The following is a 21251-nucleotide window of genomic DNA, read 5'->3' on the forward strand; positions in this document are numbered from 1 at the left end:
GTATGTAGGCTATCGTCTGTATAGCCTACATGAAGTTGGTTCCTTTTTCAGTCATGTCTTTAGTCACATTCGCGTGGGTCAAACAAAAACACCCTAATTCCTTGACAAAAGTAATCCGCTCGAACGCACCCATTGCATCATTCCATGCTTGACAATAACACATTTTGTGTATGACAAATTTGCCACCACTTCCTCCCACGACCACTCCACCACCACTGTGCCTACGTTAGTTTAGATTTTATTAACAATATGTACACCAATTACAATGGAATAACAATTATTGTGATATCATTCAAAAGTGAGCCAAAATAAAGTACTTGTGCAATATTTGTTGATGCTGCTGATTGTGATTTGCCTTTCGTTTTAAATGTTTGAAACCTTTGTTGTTACGCCATTACCTCCAACTGTAAAATAGGCTACTACTTAGTAGTAAGTATATAGTCTACAATAGGTGAATAAGAACACAATATTGTGAGGCTACTTGTTAATAATGTGGCATGGATTTAGACCTACTGTCTGAACACGGTTCCCTAACCGGGATTCCTTGGGACGTCCCTACCTTGAACCCTACCCCAGGGTTTCCCAAACTCAGTCCTCGGGACCCCAAGGGGTGCACGTTTTATTTTTTGCCCTAGCACAACACAACTGATTAAAATATTCAACTAATCATCAAGCTTTGATCATTTGAATAAGCCGTGTCGTGTTAGAGCAAAAACCAAAACGTGCACCCCGAGGACAGAGTTTCAGAAACGCTGCAACCACTACCCTAACCGTTTTAAATGTCAACTTCAGTTGGGTAGAGATGTCCCAAGGATCCCGGATAGCAAGGACTGTCTGAACACATTGTTTGGACACATCAACTGGAAACAAAGATTGCCGTCACCACAGTGCATCTTGTTTATTATCCATTATGTTCACTACACCCCCACATCAACAATATCTTTAGCGTCATTGGCACAGTACCTCTGACACTAGGCAGCAGTATTTCAAGAAAAATAGATAATCCTCTGTTTCAGATAACTGTGAAAGTATTGCACCTCAATTAACCTGTGTTTAATATTCATAATTAAAATAAAAAAATGCTCTCAAATACCTCAGAAATGAGCAAGTAAAATAGCATGCAAAATTACAGCATATATTATGGCCCATCTCCTTTTAAAAGCTCCCGATTTCAATCTTCATACCATTAATGTGCATTGAAAATAATTGATTTACATATCTTTATAATTTAATATTCATTTACAGATGCCATTCCACAGGGAGGAAATTTGGCCAGCAAATATCAGATAATACCTCTCTCACATGCATGCTGCATACACTTCATCAATCACCTACTTCAAGCTTCATGTTGCCAATGACCAGTAACAAAATAATAGTAACATATCAAATTGATTTTGTACCAATTAAAACAGCTTTTCTATGGCCATACCAACATCTAACTCCATATCTCTAATGCAATACTGTCACCAGGGTGGGAAGTTCTTTTCTTTAAAAAATGTAACCCAGATCAAAATCTTTGTATTATTTCTGTTCCTCGTAAGACTTTGACCCCTTTTGATGTCTTAGTAACATTGAATTGCTGTACTCATTGATAATACAATCCGATTGTCTTCATTCAAACTATAGCATTGATAGATGCTAATGTGCACATGGTTTGTTGCTTATCATATAGTATCACCACGAGACAACTGTGCTTCTTCCAAAATATAGGAGGGACCAAACCTGACAGGGTAAACATAATGTAACAACACAGTGTAATCTGGATTATGAATGTAAGAGGCTGCGTTTACACAGGCAGCCCAATTCTGAGATTATAATTTGTCTTTTGACTAATCAAATCAAAACTTTTCACATCAGATATTTTTCAGATCCGATTGTCAAAAGACCAATAGGTGAAACAAATATTAGAATTGGGCAGCCTGTGTACACACAGCCAGAGTGGCATACACTTGCAGCAATGGATAAGTGAACCACCAAAGCACAACCACCGCCCACAGTACCCATAATGCCCTACAACTTTAGAGCTCATGACCAGCACTGTGGGGAGAAGGGAGGTCCTTGATGTCACAGTTCTGGATTAGATTAAAGTAAAAAACCACCAGTTCCTCGTAGTTCTTCTTAGAAATCCTCTCGTTAATACCATGGAACCTGAAAATGTAGAGGGAAAAGATAGAAAGATAATGGCCAAACTACATTAAGTTGAGACGTTCTCGTTTGTTGAATGCAGTATAGTGCATTGTTTAACCCTCCTTGTCGGCACACGGTGTGTATAGGGCTGACTTACATTTTATGGTTCCGCCGTGTCGCATGGCTAGATCATAAGAGTGCGGAGTATTAGTCTCATGATCAACAAAAGAACAGGGCCTTGTGTTCAACAATCTTATGACTACATCGTTATGACTACATTCAAAACCTTGCTTCTGGACAAACTAAAAACACCTTCTTCGCCCGCTTTGAGGACAACACAGTGCCACCGACGCTGCCCGCTACCAAGGACTGTGGGCTCTCCTTCTCCATGGCAGACGTGAATAAGACATTTAAGCGTGTTAACCCTCGCAAGGTTGCAGAGCAAAACGGCATCCATAGCCGCGTCGCAGACCAGCTGGCTGGAGTGTTTACGGACATATTCAATCTCTCCCTATCCCAGTCTGCTGTCCCCACTTGCTTCAAGATGTCCACCATTGTTCCTGTACCCAAGAAAGTAAAAGGTAACTGAACTAAATGACTATTGCGCCATAACACTCACTTCTGTCATCATGAAGTGCTTTGAGAGGCTAGTTAAGGATCATATCACCTGACACTCTAGACTCACTTCAATTTGCTTAACGCCCCAATAGATCCACAGTTTTTCGCCATCGCACTGCACCATCTCATCTGGACAAGAACAATACCTATGTAAGAATGCTGTTCATTGACTACAGCTCAGCATTCAACATCATAGTACCCTCCACGCTCATCATTAAGCTCGAGGCCCTGGGTCTGAACCCCGCCCTGTGCAACTGGGTCCTGGACTTCCTGACGGGCCGCTCCCAGGTGGTGAAGGTAGGAAACAACACCTCTACTATGCTGATCCTCAATACAGGGGCCCCAACAAGGGTGCTTGCTCAGCCCCCTCCTGTACTTCCTGTTTACCCATGACTGCGTGGCTACGCACGCCTCCAACTCAATCATCAAGTTTGCAGACGAAACAACAGTAGTAGGCCTGATTACCAACAATGCTGAGACAGCCTACAGGGAGGTGATGGCCCTGGAAGACTGGTGCCAGGAAAATAACCTCTCACCCAACGTCAACAAAACAAAAGGAGCTGATCGTGTACTTCAGGAAACAGCAGAGGGAGCACACCCCTATCCACAGACGGGACCGCAGTGGGGAAGGTGGAAAGCTTCAAGTTCCTTGGTGTACACATCACTAACAAACTGAAATGGCCCACCCACACAGACAGTGTGGTGAAGAACGCGCAACAGCGCCTCTTCAACCTCAGGAGGCTGAAGAAATTTGGCTTGGCCCCTAAAACCCTCAAACTTTTACAGATGCACAATTGAGAGCATCCTGTCAGGCTGCATCACCGCCTGGTACGGCAACTGCACCACCCACAACTGCAGGGCTCTCCAGAGGGTGGTATGGTCTGCCCTACGCATCACAGAGGGCAAACTACCTGCCCTCCAGGACACCTAGAGCACCCGATGTCACAGGAAAGCCAAAAAGATCATCAAGGACAACAATCACCCGAGCCACTGCCTGTTCACCCTGCTATCATCCAGAAGGCGAGGTCAGTACAGGTGCATCAAAGCTGGGACCAAGAGACTTAAAAAAACAGACTTTATTAGCCATCATTAGACGGCTTCGACCCGGTTACACAAACCCTGCACCTTAAAGGCTGTTGCCCTATATACATAGACATGGAATCACCGGTCACTTTAATAATGGAACACTAGTCACTTTAATCATGTTTACATACTGCTTTACTCATCTCATATGTATACACTGTATTATATTCTACTGTATTTTAGTCAATGCCCTTCTGACATTGCTCAATCTAATATTTCTATATTTCTTAATTCCATTCTTTTAGATGTATGTGTATTGTTGTGAATCGTTGTTAGATACTACTGCACTGTTGGAGCTAAATACATTATGATTTGAACACAAGCATTTCGCTACACCCGCAACAACATCTGCTAAATATGATTATGTGACCAATAAAATGTGATTTGATTGGAGCTGGAGAGAGCGCTTCTATACAGAATATTTCCTTGTGGGTGTTATAGCTCACAGTACTTCTGTTACAGTGTGTCCCCTACCTCTGGGCATCCCCTGGTCTGAACCATGTAGGAGCAAAGCGATAGATGTCCTTGGCCAGGTCAGTGTAGTGACGGCTGTCTGTGTTCCCGATGCAGATACCTGCACATTGGAATATGATAGTTGGTCGACATAAAAATGCTAAAACATTGCCTGAACAACCCATTTCATAAGCAGAAAACATTATTTTCAACATCATGGTGGGCAAACCAAACTAATACCATTCCCTCTCCACGTACTCCCATTTCTTACCAGGGGCAACAGTAACTTGTGGGAACTGGTCCAGCACAGTCTTCTTGATGATCTGGAACCCAAAGGATGTTTCATCGTAGGAGCTGACAGGCAGCGGGTCAAAGCCATCCACTAGCTCCATCTTCACCCTCTCATCTCCCACTGTGGACTGGATCAACTCCAAAACCTGACGAGAGGACAAATACACTATCATTGTGAAAACTGTGAACAGTTTCCTTCAACTGTACTTCAAAGTTGCCAGCATGACTAAATTAAATACATTTTCAATGTTTTACTTTTGTGAGAGGGCCATATGATTCTAGCTAATATAATAGATAAGTAACATGAGTTTTTAATATAGCATGTGGTTGAACCATATAGATAGCAGTAGATTTGCAATGCCGCAGCACCATTCATTAGACCAGGGATCACCAACTAGATTCAGCCGTGGGACCATTTTCTTTGAGCAGATGGTCAGGAACATAATTACAAATCATTTGTAGACTGCAAATTGCCTGCAAACAGATATAATATTTGACTAAAACAATCATTTAAAATATTTTTTGGCTCAGAAAACTTGGGGTGCCAAATAAAAATCACCCATTGGCCAATTTGGTCTGTGGGCCACCAGTTCAGGAACCTGGCTTTAGACAGAGCTTGCAGTAAATACTAATCCCCACCTCTTGTAGTGACTGTGCGGAATGTATCCGCAGATTCACATAGGCCTCAGCTTGGGAAGGAAGAATGTTAACCTGTGAAGAAAGAAACATCTGTATGTAATTAAAGGACTCCCCCAGAGGAAGTTGCCGCCACTATTTCAATGTAATTTCCTGTCCTAGAGATGTAATACTTTAGTTGTGGAACCTAAATGTGTATGACAAAGGCTACTTATACATATTCACAAATTGGGTGTGGGAATTTCCACTTGGAGTTGATAAACATCCACCAATAGGGCACCGACAGCAGTATAGTTAGCATGCTAACATTATCTAGCTTGCTAATGTTATCCGTTGTTGCGATTTATTTTTTTACTACACCGTATTCAAAAGATTAGCTAGCTGACTCTATGGCTGGTTCTGGAGCTGGATTTGTCATAAGCACTGATTTAGGGAAAACTTTGCCGCAGATAGAAACCACTGGATGTGAATCCACCATAGAAATAGAAAAGAATAAAATGAAGCTCAGGTAATACGGATAACTATTGAAAGATAGCTGATATGCATTTTTCTATATTTGGAATGGAAATGATGCAACTTTTGGTAGGCTGCTGACAGGCTTTGGCTGCGGTACAGAAATGCCAAGTCAGACAGAGTTCAAGGTTCTCACAGCGGAAGTGAAATGATAGGCTACAATGACTTCATGCACACCGAAAATGACATGTAACTATAAGTTCCTTTGCAGGTGCCTTTTCATTATCTGGATACATACTTGTGGTTTCTGGCCATTGTCTTCCAGCTCCGAAAAGTGGATTTCTACTAGTGCGGGCATTTAACAGACAACTTCATGCACGATATATAATTTATCATGACTAGATATTGTACCTTAACTCCTGAGTTGAACATAGTGATTGCAGTTGTCGTTCTCACAAAAGCATTTGTATCAGGTCTTCTTTCCATTACTCTGTAACGCAAATAAAAGCTGTTAAATTAGGTTTCATAATTAAATCCACACCATAAATTCCCACAACATGAGGTATCTGTATATTTTATAGGAGTATAAATCTGCATGTAATTCAAATAATCAAAGATGGAACAAGCCAGTGGAATTCAGAGTGGAAAATTACCTTCCAAGGAGTGGGGAGAACAGCCACATATTCGACATGACAAATTTGAGTGGGAGCCTAAACTGTGAGAAAGAAAGTGATAAAAAAATGTTTTTTTAATTACTGACAAATAGATGTTGTAATTTGATGGACCTTTCCCTTTAACACTCTATAGCACTCATAGGATGTCTGAGGTTAGAAACACAGCATTACCTTGTGAGCCAGGTGTTCAAAGGTCCCACGTTCAGGACCTTCACCAAACAACCTGGGCATTGGGTTCTCCTCCAACCTGACGAAACAGATCATGTGTGCTTAGACTTAGAGAATGTGGGCTTAGCTTCACAAAGGTTCCTAATATTATTAACGGAAAAGGTCCTAAGAGGGAACTTGGACCTTGTAAAATGTTGTCTCATGCTCTATATACTGAGTACATCAAACATTAGGAACACCTTCCTAATATTAAGTTGATCCCCCCCTTTGCCCTCAATTCATAGAGGCATTGTCTCTACAATGTGTCAAAAGCGTTCCACAGGGATGCTGGCCCATGTTGACTCCAATGCTTCCCACAGTTGTGTGAAGTTAGCTGGATGTCCTTTGGGTGGTGGACTATTCTTGATACGGGAAATTGTTGAGCGTGAAAAACCCAACAGTTCTTGACACAAACCGGTGCACCTGGCACCTACTACCATAACCCGTTCAAAGGGACTTAAATATTTATTTAACCTGACATCAATAAGGGATAAAAGCTTTAACCTGGAATTGCCTGGTTGCATGTGTATATATATATATATATATAATAAAATGATACACTTACATATGCATTATAAAATTGATACTTTGACTCCAAGTAGCAATTTGTAAAAATTAAGAAAAAAAAAAAATCTAGGTAGCGCTAGTGGGCTGTAGTTTTCACCAAAACTGTGGTATTTTTCATCCTATAGCTTGTTCTCCATCTTCTTTTGAATAGCAAGCCAACCTCGGCACCTAAGTACTGTGATAATGTATCTGGAGGTCCCTGACAATTCCCAGCCGTACCTGTGACGATTCACTAATCCCTCTTACCTTTTGACTGCTCCTGCCAGGATGCCTATGCTGCTCTCACTGGGAGGCATGGAGGAATGACCCGGGGCCTTGGAAACGCTCAGCTTCACCGTGGCTAGCCCCTTCTCACTGATCCCAATCCTGACATAGACACACACAGGCAAAGCAAATAAAAATCGAATATTATGTCACATGTGCCGAATACAACAGGTGTAGACCTTACAGTGAAATGCTTACTTACAGTTGAAGTCGGAAGTTCACATAAACGAGTTTTAATGATTCCAACCTAAGTGTTTCAACCACTCCACACATTTATTGTTTACAAACTATAGTTTTGGCAAGTCGGTTAGGACATCTACTTTGTGCATGACAAGTCATTTTTCCAACAATTGTTTACAGACAGATTATTTCACTGTATCACAATTCCAGTGGGTCAGAAGTTTACATACACTAAGTTGACTGTGCCTTTAAACAGCTTGGAAAATTCCAGAAAATTATGTCATGGCTTTAGAAGCTTCTGATAGGCTAATTGGCATCATTTGAGTCAAATGGAGGTGTACCTGTGGATGTATTTCAAGGCCTACCTTAAAACTCAGTGCCTCTTTGCTTGACATCATGGGAAAATCAAAAGAAATCAGCCAAGACCTCAGGAAAAAAACGTAGACCTCCACAAGGCAGGTTCATCCTTGGGAGCAATGTCTAAACGCCTGAAGGTACCATGTTCATCTGTACAAACAATAGTACGCAAGTATAAACACCATGGGACCACGCAGTCATCATACCGCTCAGGAAGGAGACACGTTCTGTCTCCTAGAGATGAGCGTACTTTGGTGCGAAAAGTGCAAATCAATCCCAGAACAACAGCAAAGGACCTTGTGAAGATGCTGGAGGAAACAGGTACAAAAGTATCTATATCCACAGTAAAACGAGTCCATATATCGACATAACCTGAAAGGCCGCTCAGCATGGAAGAAGCCACTGCTCCAAACCCACCATAAAAAAGACAGACTACGGTTTGCAACTGCATATGGGGAAAAAGATCGTACTTTTTGGAGAAATGTCCTCTGATCTGATGAAACAATAATAGAACTGTTTGGCCATAATGACCATCATCATGTTTGGAGGAAAAAAGGGGAGGCTCGCAAGCTGAAGAACACCACCCCAACCGTGAAGCACGGGAGTGGCAGCATCATGTTGTGGGGGTGTATTGCTGCAGGAGGGACTGGTGCACTCCACAAAATGGATTGCACCATGAGGAAGGACACTTATGTGGATATATTGAAGCAACATCTCAAGACATCAGTCAGGAAGTTAAAGCTTGGTCGCAAATGGGTCTTCCAAATGGACAATAACCCAGGGCATACTTCCAAAGTTGTGGCAAAATGGCTTAAGGACAACAAAGTCAAGGTATTTGGAGTGGCCATCACAAAGCCCTGACCTCAATCCCATTGAAAACTTGTCAGCAGAACTGAAAAAGTGAGTTGCAGCAGTGTAAAAATAAAGAGAGGGTGGGGGGAAATCAATGCAAACAGTCTGGGTGGCCATTTGATTAATCGTTCAGCAGTCCTTTGGCTTGGGGTTAGAAGCTGTTGAGGACCCTTTTGGACCCAGACTTGGCGCTCCAATACTGCTTGCTGTGCAGTAGCAGAGAGAACAGTCTATGACTTGGGCGACTGGAGTCTTTGACAATTTTTGGGGCCTTTATCTATAGGTCCTGGATGACAGAAAGCTTGGCCCCAGTGACGTAATGGGCCGTACGCACTACACTCTGTAGCGCCTTGCGGTCAGATGCCGAGCAGTTGTCATACCAGGCGTTGATGCAACCGGTCAGGATGCTCTCGATGGTGTAGCTGTAGAACGTTTTAAGAATCTAAGGACCTATGCCAAATCTTTTCAGTCTCCTGAGGGGGAAAAGTCATTGTTGTGCCCTCTACATGACTGTCTTCATGTGTTTGGACCATGATAGTTTGTTGTTGATGTGGACACCAAGGAACTTGAAACTCACGACCCGCTCCACTACAGCCCCGTCGATGAGAATGGGGGAGTGTTCGGCCCTCCTTTTCCTATAGTCCACAATCAGCTCCTTTTTCTTGCTCGCGTTGAGGGAAAGGTTGTTGTCCTGGCACCACACTACCAAGTCTCTAACCTCACTATAGGCTGTCTCATCATTGTCGGTAAACAGGCCTACCACTGTTGTGTCGTCAGCAAACTTAATGACGGTGTTGGAGTCATGCTTGGCCACGCAGTCGTGGGTGAACAGGGAGTACAGGAGTTGACTAAGCACGCACCCATGAGGGGCCCCCGTGTTGAGTATCAACGTGGCAGATATGCTGTTGCCTACCCTTACCACCTGGGGGCGGCCCATCAGGAAGTCCAGGATCCTGTTGCAGAGGGAGGTTTTTAATCCCAGGGTCCTTAGCTTAGTGATGAGCTTCATGGGCACTATGGTGTTGAATGCTGAGCTGTAGTCAATGAACAGCATTCTCACATAGGTGTTCCTTTTGTCCAGGTGGGAAAAGGCAGTGTGGAGTGTGACAGATTGCGGCATCTGTGGATCTGTTCAGGCGGTATGCGAATTGGAGTGGGTCTAGTGTTTCTAGGATGATGCGGCAGGTAGCCTAGTGGTTAGAACGTTGGGCCAGTAACCGAAAGGTTGCTAAATCGAATCCCCGAGCTGACAATGTACAAATCTGTCGTTCTGCCCCTGAACAAGGCAGTTAACCCACTGTTCCCGGGTACACCATCATTGTAAATAATAATTTGTTCTTAACTGATTTGCCTAGTTAAGTAAAAAGGTTTAAAAAAATATATTATTATAATTTTTATTTTTATTTTTTTTAAAGGCCAGCATTTCAAAGCACTTCATGACTGCTGACGTGAGTGCTACGGGGCGGTAGTCATTTAGGCAGGTAACCTTTGCTTTCATGGGTACAGGGACTATGGTGGTCTGCTTGAAACATGTAGGTATTACAGACTAGATCAGGGAGAGGTTGAAAATGTCAGTGAAGACACTTGCCAGTTGGTCCGCACATGCCCTGAGTACATGTCCTGGTAATCCATCTGGCCCCTCGGCCTTGTGAATGTTGACCTGTTTAAAGGTCTTGCTCACATCGGCTACGGAGAGCGTGATCACACAGTCGTCCAGAACAGCTGGTGCTCCCATGCATGCCTCAGTTTTGCTAGCCTTGAAGCAAGCATAAAAGGCATTTAGCCCGTCTGGTAGGCTGGCGTCACTGGGCAGCTCGCGGCTGGTTTTCCCTTTGTAGTCTAATAGTTTGCAAGCCTGGCCACATCCGTAGCGTGTCAGAGCCGGTGTAGTAGGATTCAGTCTTAGTCCTGTACTGACGCTTTGCCTATTTGATGGTTCATCTGAGGGCATAGCGGGATTTCTTATAAGCGTCCGGATTAGTGTCCCGCTCCTTGAAAGCTGCAGCTCTAGATGTTGCCTGTAATCCATGGCTTCTGGTTGGGATATGCATGTATGGTCACTGTAGGGACGATGTCGTCGATGCATTTAAGCCTGTGACTGAGGTGGTATTCTCCTCAATGTCATTGGGTGAATCTCAGAACATATTCCAGTCTATGCTAGCATAACAGTCCTGTAGCGTAGCATTCGCATCATCTGACCACTTCCGTATTGAGTGAGTCATTGGTACGTCCTGCTTGAATTTTTGCTTGTAAGCAGGAAGATAGAATTATGGTCAGATTTGCCAAATAGAGGGTGAGGGAAAGCTTTGTATGCATCTGTCTAGAATTTTTTTCCCCTCTGGTTGCACATGTAACATGCTGGTAGAAATTAGGTGAAACAGATTTAAGTTTGCCTGCATTAAAGTCCCATGGCCACTAGGAGAGCCTCTTCTGGATGAGCATTTTCTTGTTTGCTTATGGCCTTATACAGCTCGTTGAGTGCAGTCTTAGTGCCAGCATCGGTTTGTGGTAAATAGATGGCTACGAAAAATATAGATAAACTCTTGTGGTAGATAGTGTGGTCTATAGCTTATCATGAGGTACTCTACCTCAGGCGAGCAATACCTCAAGACTTCTTTAATATTAGACATCGCGCATGAGCTGTTTTTGACAAATAGACAAACACCACCAGCCCTCGTCTTACCAGACATAGCTGTTCTGTCCTGCCGATGCACGAAAAATCCAGCGAACTGTATATTATCCATGTCGTCGTTCTGCCACCACTCGGTGAAACATAAGATATTACCGTTTTAAATGTCCCGTTGGTAGGATAGTCTCAAACGGAGCTCATCCAGTTTATTCTCCAGTGATTGCACTTGGCAGGCATATACACTTAATATACTGTGATAGCAATCTATGACGTAAACCATATTTAAGTTGTGTTTTATATCATATTGTACAACAGCTGATGAAACTAGCACTGTAAAAGTGTGAAACTTTGATCAGTAACCAGGTTTCCACCCAACCATTTCATGCAGATGAACTACGTGACGCATGGAAAAAAATCATGACCTGGTTGATGGAAACAGCTGGTACAATTTTATAAATGTGGACAGACAATTTATTCGTTCGACATAGTGGGATCTTTTTGTGTGCGGAAAATTAATTACACGAGAATTGACGCAAATATTGATAATAAGCATCATATCGAAGTAAACTTGGAGTCACGAGACGATATGTTGTGTGTTCCTTCCACTACGACTCGGGAAAGCATGCAGTTTATTAGGCTACAGATGAAAGAAGTTATGATGAACTTCACAGGGTGGTGAAAGTGCACAGTGATGATCTTGATGCTCCTTTCCAAGAAATATTGAGGATCTTATTCTAGTGACATGATGATCAATGCTTGGCTTCCATTTGACAATTAAAAATGATATTGCTCTCATCCATAATCATCTCATCATGTAGGTAGCCTACCCGCAATCTATCTGCAAGCCGTTGGCTAGAGTGGTCACATTTGCTATATAAACGCAACAGTTTGTGACAACACCATCAATAGAGACCCATTTAACTTGTATTTTTTTATTCAGTAATTTAACCGCAAAAGTTGTGTCATCACACATAGCCTTTTATCCACAATAAGTCCGGTTGATGGAAACATCTCTGGTGGGAAAATGTGTATATTGTTGTATGCACATTTTTTAATAGTCGCATGAAAATCTGTCGCCAATTCGATGGAAACCAAGCTAATGTTATTTTTTGATAGTTGCTGGTTGAAAATACAATTTACGCAGGACCTTGTAATCAGCAGGTTTTGCATGGGTGGAGTTTTGGCTTGCCTGTTGATGTCACCAGGCAGTATAAGTTAATAGACCAATAAAGAGAGTTCCAAACCTCTCTGCCAACAACAGAGTTTTTTCAGGTTACATATCCCTCCCATTAGGCCCTTCCAATTACACCCCTCACTCAGACCACTCCCAGACAGTCCTAACTAAATTCTTGCTTAACCTGTTGGGGCCGTATTGACACAGCCGGATAAAAAACGTACCCGATTTAATCTGGTTACTACTCCTGCCCAGTAACTAGAATATGCATATAATTATTGGCTTTGGATAGAAAATACCCTAAAGTTTCTAAAACTGTTTGAATGGTGTCTGTGAGTATAACAGAACTCAAATGGCAGGCCAAAACCTGAGAAGATTCCATGCAGGAAGTGGCCTGTCTGACAAGGTGTGTTTTATCTTGGCTCCTTTTATTGAAGACTGAGGATCTTTGCAATAACCTGACACTTCCTACGGCTCCCATAGGCTCTTAAAGCCCGGGAAAAAGCTGAAGGATATCGAGGCAGGCTCTGGCTGAAACACTTTATCGCGTTTGGCAAGTGGCCGCTCAGAGTACTATGGGCTTAGGCGTGTCCGAGTCGACCGAATGTTTTCTTTTCTTTTGTCTGTTTACCTAAACGCAGATTCCCGGTCGGAATATTATCGCTTTTTTATGAGAAAAATGGCATAAAAATTGATTTTAAACAGCGGTTGACATGCTTCGAAGTACGGTAATGGAATATTTAGAAATCTTTTGTCACGAATTGCGCCATGCTCGTAACCCTTATTTACCCTTTCGGATAGTGTCTTGAACGCACGAACAAAACGCCGCTGTTTGGATATAACGATGGATTATTTTGGACCAAACCAACATTTGTTATTGAAGTAGAAGTCCTGGGAGTGCATTCTGACGAAGACAGCAAAGGTAATAACATTTTTCTTATAGTAAATCTGACTTTGATGAGTGCTAAACTTGCTGGGTGTCTAAATAGGTAGCCCTGTGATGCCGGGCTATCTACTGAGAATATTGCAAAATGTGCTTTCACCGAAAAGCTATTTTAAAAATCAGACATAATCGAGTGCATAGAGGAGTTCTGTATCTATAATTCTTAAAATAATTGTTATGCTTTTTGTGAACGTTTATCGTGAGTAATTTAGTAAATTCACCGGCAGTGTTCGGTCGGAATGCTAGTCACATGCTAATGTAAAAAGCTGGTTTTTGATATAAATATATATATAAATATGAACTTGATTGAACAAAACATGCATGTATTGTATAACATAATGTCCTAGGGTTGTCATCTGATGAAGATCAAAGGTTAGTGCTACATTTAGCTGTGGTTTGGGTTTATGTGACATTATATGCTAGCTTGAAAAATGGGTGTCTGATTATTTCTGGCTGGGTACTCTGCTGACATAATCTAATGTTTCGCTTTCGTTGTAAAGCCTTTTTGAAAGGTTTTGCATTTCTAAGGTATTTGAATAACGCGCCACGGGATTACACTAGCCCATAGAGGTTAAGAAATAATTTTTTGCAAAAAATCTATTTTGATTTTTGACAATTTTAATGGAAACTATTATAATGGTACTTAATTGTTACCCAGAAATGAGTTCATACTGAGATAAAAATGGTTACATTGGGCCTTTAATTGGGGCAGTGGTTATAATCACTTAGAAAGACACTAAATATGAGAGAAGAGTGAATGAATGCTTACAGAGCAGCAGGCCCCTGCAGACCACTGATGACTCCATCCAGCACAGCCAGACCCTCATCCAGTACAAACGCCAGCTGTACCCCTTTCTTCTTCAGCACCCTCACTATGTTCATTGCCCCCTGGAAGCCACTCACCTACAGTAGACAGACAAAAATCCTGTTTCTGATTTCTGTCCCTTTTCAGTTAGTGAAATACAGTTGAAGTCAGAAGTTCACATACACCTTAGTCAAATACATTTAAACTCAGTTTTTCACAATTCCTGACATTTAATCCAAGTAAATATTCCCTGTTTTAGGTCAGTTAGGGATCACCACTTTATTTTAAGAATGTGAAATGTCAGAATAATAGTAGAGAGAATGATTTATTTCAGCTTTTATATCTTTCATCACATTCCCAGTGGGTCAGAAGTTTACATACACTCACTATTTTGGTAGCACTGCCTTTAAATTGTTTAACTTGGGTCAAACATTTTGGGTAGCCTTCCACAAGCTTCCCACAATAAATTGGGTGAATTTTGGCCCATTCCTCCTGACAGAGCTGGTGTAACCGAGTCAGGTTTATAGGCCTCCTTGCTCACACATGCTTTTTCAGTTCTGCCCACAAACTTTCTATGGGATTGAGGTCAGGGCTTTGTGATGACCACTCCAATACCTTGACATTGTTGTCCTTAAGCCATTTTGCCACAACTTTGGAAGTATGCTTGGGGTCATTGTCCATTTGGAAGACCCATTTGCGACCAAGCTTTAACTTCCTGACTGATGTCTTGAGATGTTGCTTCAATATATCCACATCATTTTCCTCCCTCATGATGCCATCTATTTTGTGAAGTGCACCAGTCCCTCCTGCAGCAAAGCACCCCCACAACATGATGCTGCCACCTCCGTGCTTCACAGTTGGGATGGTGTTCTTCAGCTTGCAAGCCTCCCCCTTTTTCCTCCAAACATAACGATGGTCATTAGGGCCAAACTGTTCTATTTTTGTTTCATCAGACCAGAGGACATTTCTCCAAAAAGTACGATCTTTGTCCCCATATGCAGTTGCAAACCGTAGTCTGTCTTTTTTATGGCAGTTTTGGAGCAGTGGCTTCTTCCTTGCTGAGCGGCCTTTCAGGTTGTGTCGATATAGGACTTGTTTTACTGTGGATATAGATACTTTTGTACCCGTTTCCTCCAGCATCTTCACAAGGTCCTTTGCTGTTGTTCTGGGATTGATTTGCACTTTTCGCACCAAAGTACGTTCATCTCAAGTAGACAGAATGCGTCTCCCTCCTGAGCGGTATGACAGCTGCGTGGTCCCATGGTATTTATACATGCGTACTATTGTTTGTACAGATGAACGTGGTACCTTCAGGCATTTGGAAATTGCTCCCAAGGATGAACCATACTTTTTTTCTGAGGTCTTGGCTGATTTCTTTTGATTTTCCCATGCTGTTAAGCAAAGAGGCACTGAGTTTGAAGGTAGGCCTTGAAATACATCCACAGGTACACCTCCAATTGACTCAAATGATGTCAATTAGCCTATCAGAAGCTTCTAAAGCCATGACATCATTTTCTGGAATTTTCCAAGCTGTTAAAAGGCACAGTCAACTTAGTGTATGTAAACTTCTGACCCACTGGAATTGTGATACAGGAATTGTGATAAGTGAAATAATCTGTCTGCAAACAATTGTTGGAAAAATTGTGTCATGCACAAAGTAGAAGTCCTAACCGACTTGCCAAAACTATAGTTTGTTAACAAGACATTTGTGGAGTGGTTGAAAAACGAGTTTTAATGACTCCAACCTAAATGTATGTAAACTTCCGACTTCAACTGTAAATACCTGTACCAACTTCACAAACCTCCTCATCATGACCCAGACCAATGAAGAATCCCCTTCGCGGTGAATAACCTCTTATCAACAGGTACTCCAGCGCCTGGAGAATTCCCTACAGTGAAAAAATTGTCTGGTTAAATTCTCACAATGTGAAATTGTATTATTGGTTGAGAAAAACAGCAACCACATTGTTGATTAAGCAATGCTCTTGGGCCTCTAGCTCATAAAGATAAAACATACCAAACATATCATAGGTTTATCTCTACAATCTGGTCCTTGTTCTTGGAACACCCAGGTTCCATAAACATATACCCACAGTCAACCCTCACGGCCTCACCATGACAGACTGTTTGTTATCGATGGTCCCTCTCCCGTAGATGAATCCATTTATCTCCTTTGCAGAGAATGGTGGGGCCTCCCACCCGTCTCTCTCCTCAGCAGGAACCACATCTATGTGGGCCAGCAGCATGTAGGGGACGAGGGCCAGGTCAGAGCCCGGCACCCAGAACAGGTGGCTGTAGTTGGCCACAACCTCATGCTGGACCAGGTGGGAAGAAAACACTGTAGGGAAAGCTGGCAGAGGGAGAACAAAAAAAATCTGTTAAGTGTTAGGAAATGCAGGATACCACCCTTACGAAAAGAAATTGCACTCAGAGTGCAAATACTGCATCCAAAATACCACAGTCGACTGCAGTTACTGCAATTTTACTGCAGTCTTTTTTTTTTTAAGGACATTTCTAATAAGCTTTTAAAATAGTGGATTTGACGTAAACGCAGATGCATTTCTGCTTGAGTATCAGAAAGCAGTGTCGAAATGCTAATTGGTAACTTTGTGCTCAAAGGCCAGCAGATGGCGATATTGAGTCGTTTCATCTTATGGTCTAAAGGGAATGCATGCAGCAGGCTATACACTAGTATCCCCCGTGGGGGATATACCATCTACTGCATCTTGCCATCTTGATGTAATGTATCACTAGCCACTTTAAACAATGCCACTTTTATATGTTTACATGTCCTACATTACTCATCTCATATGAATATACTGTACTCTATACCATCTACTGCATCTTGCCTATGCCGTTCTATACCATCACTCATTCATATATTTTTTTTATGTACATATTCATTCATTTACACTTGTGTATAAGGTAACTGTTGTGAAATTGTTAGGTTAGATTACTCGTTAGATATTACTGCATTGTCGGAACTAGAAGCACAAGCATTTCTCTACACTCGCATTAACATCTGCTAACCATGTGTATGTGACATAAAATTTGATTTGGACTTTTTGTTGTTGTACATTCTCCATTCAGGTTGCAAAGGCATCAATTTCCTCCTTAACTCATTTAATAGCGAGAAGGCAGAATTTCTTTGGGAAAGTATGCATACTTTCTTGATGAAACAACATTTTCCACCCCCATGGTAGTGGCTAATGCTACTTCCTGATGTTTAGCCAGGGTCATGTCTAGACGGGACACAGCTTGTCAAAATTGACGTCAAAAGTTATTATTTTTACATTTTAGCTAACCGTACTCTTTTCCTAACCTTAACCGAATTATCCTAACCTGGGGGGTTATGAAGGAACCAATGGGATGCTCAAGGTGGGGCATTCCTGCAGGGAACCCTTACAATATTACCGTGCAGTTGAATACATGGATTTATCGGGCTTCACTAAGGGGCTGTAAAATTAACGTTGTAACAAAGTTGACATTTGGGCATAACATCCATTGTTTGTCACGACCCCAACACCCTACCATAATACTTCACCTAACAGTATATGGCCAGTGCACATTTTTAGCACTTCACTGAGCTGGCAAGCCTCCAGCTACACAGCACTCACGTAGAAGCAGTAATAGTTAGTTCAGAGTATTTCGAGTCAACTTTTTAGACGACATGCGTCCCATTATGCTTGATGTAAACCAAACACTGCATTCCACAGTAAGAACCTCATACCAACAGTCAAGCGTGGTGGTGGTGTGATGGTTTGGGGATGCTTTGCTGCCTCAGGACATATAGGCCTATGGGCTAGGCAACAATGATTTGAAAGTCGCAAAATGAAGCAATGCCTTAAGCTGGGCATCATTCACAAGTAATAGGCTAATATTGTCACCCATCACACTATTATTGATTTAATATTATCGTTGCATATACTAAATAATATAAGTGAAATTTGTTTTGATTTAGGTGCATGATAATGGTCAGTTCTCTCTCGAAACAAGGGCAGCAGAAGAAATACATGTCATATATGCACTTAAATAGCGAATGGAGGACGCTTTTCCCGTGGTTCATTATCATGCCAGCCAGGTAGGCTATACTCCTGTTGTAAGGAGAAGCAATGTGCTTAATATTAGGAAAATGTATAAATATATATAGTAGGCCTAGCCTATAGAACGCTGGATGGGAACCTCTTCTTTTAATAGAGGCCATCACTCTGTTTTCTCATGCAACAACATAGCCTATAGAAATGTTGCGCAACAAGAGCTCTTGGGCTCTCATGAAGTGTTTGATTAGATGTTCGAATACATTTGCATTGATGTCAGAGTGATTAGAGGGACAATAGAGTACTGAGTACCAGACAGTTAACAAGTCTGGTAGGCTACTAATGACCATCAGCAGCATCAGAGCTTTTTAATTTATTTTAAATTTAACTAGGCAAGTCAGTTAAGAATAAATTCTTATTTACAATGACGGCCTACCCCGGCCAAACCGGACGACACTGGGCCAATTGTGCACCGCACTATGGGACTCCCAATCCCAGCTGGTTGTGATATAGCCTGGAATCGAACTAGGGCCTGTAATGACGCTTTTTGCACTGAGATGCAGTGCCTTAGACCGCTGCTCCACTCAGGAGCCTAATTACCGTGACTAAGCGGTCACGTGGAATTAGACTGCCTTCATGACTAGTCACCGCCGGTGTGACGGTAATATGGTCACCGTAACAGCCCTAGTCTACATACACATATGTCATGCTGCTGCTCCAGTTTCAACTGTTCTGCCTGCGGCTATGGAACCCTGACCGGTTCACCGGACATGTTACCTTGTCCCAGACCTGCTGTTTTGGACACTCTCTCCCCCTCCCTCTACCACACAGGGGCGGCAGCGTAGCCTAGCGGTTAGAGCGTTGGACTAGTAACCGAAAGGTTGCAAGATCAAATCCCCGAGCTGACAAGGTACAAACTGTCGTTCTGCCCCTGAACAAGGCAGTTAACCCACTGTTCCTAGGCCGTCATTGTTAATAAGAATTTGTTCTTAACTGACTTGCCTAGTTAAATAAAGGTAAAAAATAAAAATAAACATCTCAACCTCTTAATGCTCAGCTATGAAAAGCCAACTGACATTTACTCCTGAGGTGCTGACCTGGTGCACCGTCTACAACCACTGTGATTATTAGTATTTGACCCTGCTGGTCATCTATGAATGTTTGAACATCTTGAAGAATGATCTGGCCTTAATGACCATGTACTCTCATAATCTCCACCCAGCACAGCCAGAAGAGGACTGGCCACCCCTCAGAGCCTGGTTCCTCTCTAGGTTTCTTCCTAAGTTCCTGCCTTTCTAAGGAGTTTTTCCTAGCCACCATGCTTCTACATCTGCATTGCTTTCTATTTTAGGCTGGGTTTCTCTATAAGCACTTTGTGACATCTGCTGATGTAACAACGGCTTCATAAATACATTTGATTGATTTATAATGTTAGCTAAATGTAGTAATAAATAAATAGGCTACATTTATTTAAATGGACAATTCTGTGAACTGTCTTGTGCAAGTTTTAAATTGACACAATACCCATTAGTAAAGGTATCAGCTAGAGATGACATGCAGGAACTTGCAGAGATTTGTAGTTTTGACATGTCTAAATTGGTACCAATTAGCATTTTTTAATCTGAGAGTAAATAGAGCTGAATATATTGATATAAGAGAGAGATGTACATGGTTATCAAAACCTCAAGCCAAGGTAAGCCTACACAAAACACAGCCCTTATTTTTAAGTGTTTCTAAAATCCCTTATGGGAAAATGGGGTAAAAATGATTGGAACCATTTCACTGTTTGACTACTAGGTTTTATGGGTATTTTGACACCTCCACTGTGGGATTCTACTCAGAGATGTGGTGAGGCTACACCTCAAATTACATACTAGTCATGAAAAACATGCTGTTACTTGCTGTATAACTGATGATAGAGCTAAATGTGCGCAATTGTTTTGCATGGAATAATAATACATTTGTAGTTCTGTGTTCTTCAAGAGGAGATGACATTCCAAATAGTTAACATGCATGTAATATTTCCTTGAAAACGGCAGGCAGTTGTTAATGCTTTCTGCGGAGCTGGGGGACTCCATGCTCCCCAGCAGGCAAATCGAATGCTCTCTTATTGTGACGTTTTATTGAAAACGACCAGCGCCATGCATTCCTTTGGTACAGTAAAATGAAAGGAATCCTTATCGCCATTTGCCGGCCTTGTGCTCAGTGGGCTAATGGGCCTTGTGGGCTAGTGTACTCAGTGAAAACATTTCCTACAGTAACCGGCTATAATATAACCGCCTATGCAGCATGTACCTACTCCTAAACCAAGTATAACAGTAGGTATCCGGTAGCTTACCTTTCCTCAGTAGGCTGTCGAACTCGCGCAATGCGGTGGTGTTGAGCTGAGTCTCCGTGGTTGACACGGTGGGAATCCGGATTGCGTCTGCGTACAAAAAAGCAGGCGGCGTTGAGCAAATATGGTGTCCACATTATAGCGATTATTCATTCACACACCATAGGTTGACAAATCTGCTCAGCTTGATGATCGAATTAGTCCGGATCTCACCTCTGAAATTCGCTAGAAGCTCCTCTCTCTGGTGCTGGTTTATGTCAGACGCAATATTGTTCGTCTTCTCCCAGTGTGCAAGTTGAAGTCCTGCATTCACATCAAACGTTAGTGTCCTTACAGTGGCTGCAACGAAAAAGCCTAATATAACTAATAACAAGCTAAACGACACAATTTTCACAAACTTGAGAATGTTCAATTTTGCACTGCGTTCGGTCATGTTTTAATTCGACAGTGCACAGCGTGTTGTGAAGAGTGCAAACTGCTCGTGACGTTTTCTGCTAATTTGATCTATGAATGATCGTTTGAGCGCCACCTTTTGGGCTGGAAATAGGTCACCAGATACTCATTTA

General features: G+C 42.1%; 1 protein-coding gene across 1 annotated transcript; it reads right to left on the reverse strand.

Annotated features, from left to right (window-relative positions):
• Positions 1-873: 873 nt before the first annotated feature.
• LOC106572400 (N-fatty-acyl-amino acid synthase/hydrolase PM20D1.2) lies at positions 874-21206 on the reverse strand. The gene is made up of 13 exons (XM_014146526.2): positions 20899-21206; positions 20689-20775; positions 16428-16663; positions 16116-16202; positions 14278-14411; positions 7356-7475; positions 6507-6582; positions 6315-6376; positions 6073-6151; positions 5212-5283; positions 4553-4718; positions 4303-4402; positions 874-2148 (listed from the first exon to the last, which is right to left on the reverse strand). Exons 1-13 carry the CDS (start codon positions 21116-21118, stop codon positions 2019-2021), a joined length of 1569 nt encoding a protein of 522 aa, XP_014002001.1. The 5' UTR covers positions 21119-21206; the 3' UTR covers positions 874-2018.
• Between the last annotated feature and the right edge of the window lie 45 nt (positions 21207-21251).

Source organism: Salmo salar, chromosome ssa15 (genome assembly GCF_905237065.1).
Source record: "Salmo salar chromosome ssa15, Ssal_v3.1, whole genome shotgun sequence".
NCBI classification, from domain to species: domain Eukaryota; kingdom Metazoa; phylum Chordata; class Actinopteri; order Salmoniformes; family Salmonidae; genus Salmo; species Salmo salar.